The sequence below is a fragment of the Electrona antarctica genome (assembly GCF_951216825.1).
Source record: "Electrona antarctica genome assembly, chromosome: 4".
In the NCBI taxonomy this organism is placed as follows: Eukaryota; Metazoa; Chordata; class Actinopteri; order Myctophiformes; family Myctophidae; genus Electrona; species Electrona antarctica.
Genome location: NC_136809.1, coordinates 35,983,683 through 35,988,682, shown reverse-complemented (window position 1 = coordinate 35,988,682; position 5,000 = coordinate 35,983,683). Strand labels below are relative to the sequence as shown.

General features: G+C 42.0%; 1 protein-coding gene across 1 annotated transcript in view; it reads right to left on the bottom strand.

The window, feature by feature from the left end:
* cacna1ab (calcium channel, voltage-dependent, P/Q type, alpha 1A subunit, b) overlaps nucleotides 1-5,000 on the bottom strand; it is a gene marked incomplete at its 3' end in the record, with an annotated part of 234,655 nt that overhangs the window by 122,507 nt on the left and 107,148 nt on the right. Inside the window, exon 4 of the mRNA XM_079498401.1 lies at nucleotides 4,623-4,762. Coding sequence (XP_079354527.1) covers nucleotides 4,623-4,762 — 140 coding nt within the window. The remainder of the gene's footprint in view (nucleotides 1-4,622; nucleotides 4,763-5,000) is intronic.

Here is a 5,000-nt window from a genome sequence, read left to right as displayed (position 1 = left end):
GCACAATATAATGAAATATCCGCTTCCAAAGCAGCAGCTAATTTGTTAAAGCTCAAACAAACTATCTTTGACCAGGGTGAGAAGTCTGGCAGGGTTCTAGCCTGGCGCATTAAACAAATGCAAACTGAAAGAGCAATCAACATGTTAAAAAATGATGTTGGGGAGACGATAGAAGACCCTATCCAAATTTGCGAGGCATTTAGAGATTATTATGGTAAATTATATAGCTCCGAGACAAATCAAGAAGATGTAGTTGAGAGCTCCTTTTTGGATGGAATTAATATTCCTAAAATTCGAGAGGAAGACAGTAAAAAGCTGGGGGCAGATGTGAGTATTGGTGAGATTTTGGAGGCAATGAGTAATATGAAGTCTGGAAAAGCTGCAGGGCCTGATGGTCTGCCGATAGACATTTATAAAAGATTTGCGGGCAGATTGGCGAGACCCCTCTTGGACATGTATACTGAATCTTTTGAAGAGGGAGTATTGCCTCCCACTTTGAGAGGAGCCCTCATTATACTTTTGCCAAAACCTGGTAAATCAAATGATAGATGCGAAAATATGCGTCCAATCAGCCTCTTAAATTCTGATCTTAAGATACTTTGCAAAATACTTGCAAAGAGACTAGAACTTATTCTACCTGAAATTATAGATGAGGACCAGAATGGGTTCATGGTGGCCCGCCAGGGTTTTCACAATGTAAGGAGAGTATTGGATTTATTGCATGTCCAGGAGGGGGCGCCAGATACAGCCTTTTTATCTCTCGATGGGGAAAAAGCTTTCGACCGCGTAGAGTGGCCGTTTCTATTCGAGCTTCTTGGTCGATTTGGCTTGGGGGAGAACTTTTGTAAATGGGTAAGACTGTTGTATAACGATCCATATGCAGAAATACTAACCAACAATAATATATCTAGACCGATTAGGATCCATAGAGGCTGTAGACAGGGATGCCCTTTATCACCACTCTTATTTTTGATCGCAATTGAACCATTTGCAATTGCTGTAAGGGAACATACACTAATTACAGGTATTAATATAGAAAATCTAGAGCACCGCATATCTTTATATGCTGATGATGTAATATTATTCCTGAAAAATTTGGAGATATCTGTCCCAGCTATTCTGGATCTAATAACTTCGTATGGTCGCATATCTGGCTACAAAGTAAACAACTCTAAGTCATCCATTATGCTTCTGAACTCGGAAGAAAGATCAAACCCTCCCGGTCATGTTCGTCACTTCAGACCAGTAAATGCCTTTACTTATTTGGGAATCCAAATCGTGCCAAGGTTGGAAGAGGTTGTGAATGCCAATTATGACCCAATTTTAGCCACAATCGAAAATTCAATTAATAGATGGTCAAGTCTTTCAATATCTTTGATCGGCAGAATTAATATACTCAAAATGAATGTACTTCCCAAGCTATTGTATTTATTTCAGAACGTACCCTTGTCACCTCCACCAAACTTCTTTTCTAGAACCAGGAAATTGTTTACCAACTTTATTTGGAACAATAGACGTCCTAGACTTAGATTGTCCTTACTTCATCTACCCTATGATAGGGGAGGATTACAGTGTCCTAACTTGCTGTGGTATTTTTGGGCAGCTCAATTGAGAACACTAATGTTCTACTTTACAACGGATGCGGCGCCGGCATGGAAAGATGTGGAATCAAGCTCCTTGAAGTTACCACTCCCCCTTTATATTTACTCAGATACTTATAAAAACCTAAAAAGAATTACAAGCAATCCTATAGTTAAAACAATGATTGAAGTCTGGCATGAGGTTAATATATTTTTGGGAGAACATCCACGTCTCTCTCGCTTCAGCCCAATATGGGGTAATAATCAATTTGTGCCAGGTAGAGCTGATGGGGGGTTTAAATTGTGGGCTGATAGGGGAATAGGTCAATTAAGGGATGTATTTGAGAGGGGTCGGGGGAGTATGCTCTCGTTTGAGGAACTGGTCATTAAATATGATATCCCTCGCAAACACTTCTTTAAATATCTGCAACTGAGGGACTTTATTAGAACTAATCTGGGGCAATCCATGCTGGCCCCATCCATGTCTGTGCTGGAGAAAGCTTTGGTTAATGACCCATTCGGAAGGGGGTTAATATCAGATTTCTACGCCCTATTGGTTGACTTTTCTCCGGAATCCTCGGAAGATAGGCTTAATGCCTGGAGAACAGATATTCAGGAGGATTTAACAGTGGAACAATGGAGTACGGCTTGTGCACAAGCTCAATCCCAGACTGGGAATACTCGTCTAAAACTTCTACAATACAATTGGCTTATGAGAGTGTACATTACACCAGTGAAACTTAATAAGTATAATTGTAATATTCCAGATGTATGCACCAGATGCGGTGAAGATAGAGGCACATTGTTCCACTGTCTATGGTCCTGTCCAAAATTGATTGAGTTTTGGGGGAAGGTCGGGCAGGAAATACAGAAGATTTTGTCAATAAATATTGTACCAGAACCAAAGTTCTTCCTGCTCGGTCTATATCCGGAGGGACACAAGATAAAGCGTAATGAACAAATGTTTATAGATATATGTCTTTTACAAGCTAAGAGAGTGATAGCATTGACCTGGAAGAGGCCGGACAAACCAAGTATTACACAGTGGTTCAGAGAATTGTCTTTATGTCTACCTTTGGAAAAGATTGCATACATTCTTAAGGACAAACAAGAAATGTTTCAGGAGGTGTGGGGCCGTTTTATGAGATACATAAAGAACAATAATTTGTCACATCTAATGGATGGAGCTGAAGAGGAGTAGTGCTGTTGTTGTTGTTGTTTTTTGTTTTGTTTTGTTGTTTTTGGTTATTGTTGTTTTGCTTTCTTTATATCAGTAATTGTCTTGTACTGTTCATTGTTGTTTTTTGTATATGTGTATTGTCATTTGTGTGTAAAAAGGAAAATAAATATATTGTTGAAAACATACGTGTAGATAGCACCAGTAGGCACCATTAGCCTAGCTACGTTTATAAACGTAGATGGCACAGAAAAAGTTAATGTGCAACGTTGTTTTCTCACTCAACAGTAAACAAACCAACAAACAATATACAGGGTATCGGCACATTTCTAAAGGGACAATTTAAATACTTTCCATTATTTTTTGAATACTTCAAAAAGGAATTTTCCATGTCCAACCTTTAGTGTTGATAAAATATATTTTAGTGAAGCTTTATGGTAAAGCATACAGGTGGAAACTGCAGTACTCAAATGACTGAATGTATCAGATCATTACAACCAACTGCTGCAGCCGTTTAATGCGGTTTCTTTTGGGTTTTTAATTGATTTCCAATAATAAATAAACACACTTTTGCATTCCACTACCATGTTACCTTGAAAACCTTGAAAAATATCCCACTAAGGTACATTGTGAACAGATTAATTCATTAATTGTGCGTTTATCATGTGATTAATCGCGATTAAACTATTGAATCGTTTGACAGCACTTTTGTAAGTATGGAAAATTATAAGAACAGATTAAGAAGACGACTTGTCCACGCCCACTGAATGCTCCTGTCCTGGTAGGGAAAAACCCAACTCTGATACAGTCTACCCGGCTCTCTCTGTGCGATGACATTTTACTGTGGCCCTTGTTGCTGTTCCCTGCAGCGCTGCTCTGATCCTGTGTGTGTGTGTGTGTGTGTGTGTGTGTGTGTGTGTGTGTGTGTGTGTGTGTGTGTGTGTGTGTGTGTGTGTGTGTGTGCACGCACGTGTGTGTGCGTGTGTGTGTGTGTGTGTCCTCGTTCAAAGGGAGATGTGTCTGAGAATGAACTGACCTGTCCTGATACACACATGCACGCACGCACGCACGCACGCACGCACGCACGCACGCACGCACACACTCGCATATAAGCACAGACATGAACCCATACAGTCAGTGAGTGAGTGAGTGAGTGAGTGAGTGAGTGAGTGAGTGAGTGAGTGAGTGAGTGAGTGCCCACGTGTGTGTGTGTGTGTGTGTGTGTGTGTGTGTGTGTGTGTGTGTGTGTGTGTGTGTGTGTGTGTGTGTGTGTGTGTGCACGTTGTATGTCTGTTTAAATGCCAACCTTTCTCCCCTGACATACATCTTGTTTACATCCTCTCCCCTCCCCTCCCCTCCTCTCCTCTCCTCTCCTCTCCTCTCCTCTCCTCTCCTCTCCTCTCCTCTCCTCTCCTCTCCTCTCCTCTCCTCTCCATACAGGGAACCCACTCTCTCCAGCAGCCATATTTAGCTCACATATCAAACAAACAACCTGCCTGGACACAGGCTCACGCACGCACGCACGCACGCACGCACGCACGCACGCACGCACGCACGCACGCACGCACACACACACACACGCGCGCAAGCACACACAGTGTCTCTTAGATAGTATTGATTGTAGGCTGATCAGTGTGCCATTGATCCTGGATGCTCCCATAAGCCAGGAAGACAATTGCACGCACGCACGCACGCACGCACATCTCCACAGCACACGCAGTTAGACATTGCTTTGAATTGAGGTCAACTCATTAGTAAAAAAGCGAGCTGTCTCACGGAGACAAACAAAAGAAATCGAAAAAGGCAGACTATTAAAAAAAAAGCACGGAAGCATGAATTAAGGATGAGGGAAGAAGAAGACTCACCCGGTCAGCACCACCACAAAGTCCATGACGTTCCATCCGTTGCGCAGGTACGAGCCCTTGTGCAGCGCGAAGCCCAGTGTCAGGATCTTGATGCTCGACTCGAAGCAGAAGATAAACATGAAGTAGGGCTCCGTCTCCTCCTACACAACGACGGAACAAGAAGAGCTCACATGGTTTTGCTGAAGTATATCCATACTGCAATTTCTAAATGGTTAGTCTCAAACTTGACTCTGACAGGCTGGTTTCTGAATCGAGCAACTAAAAAACTGTCTGGGGTGTTCACAAAAGCCTGAGTAGATGATAAAATTATACAAATTTCCTTATGTGTTTACATGCGTGTGTGTGTGTGTGTGTGTGTGTGTGTGTGTGTGTGTGTGT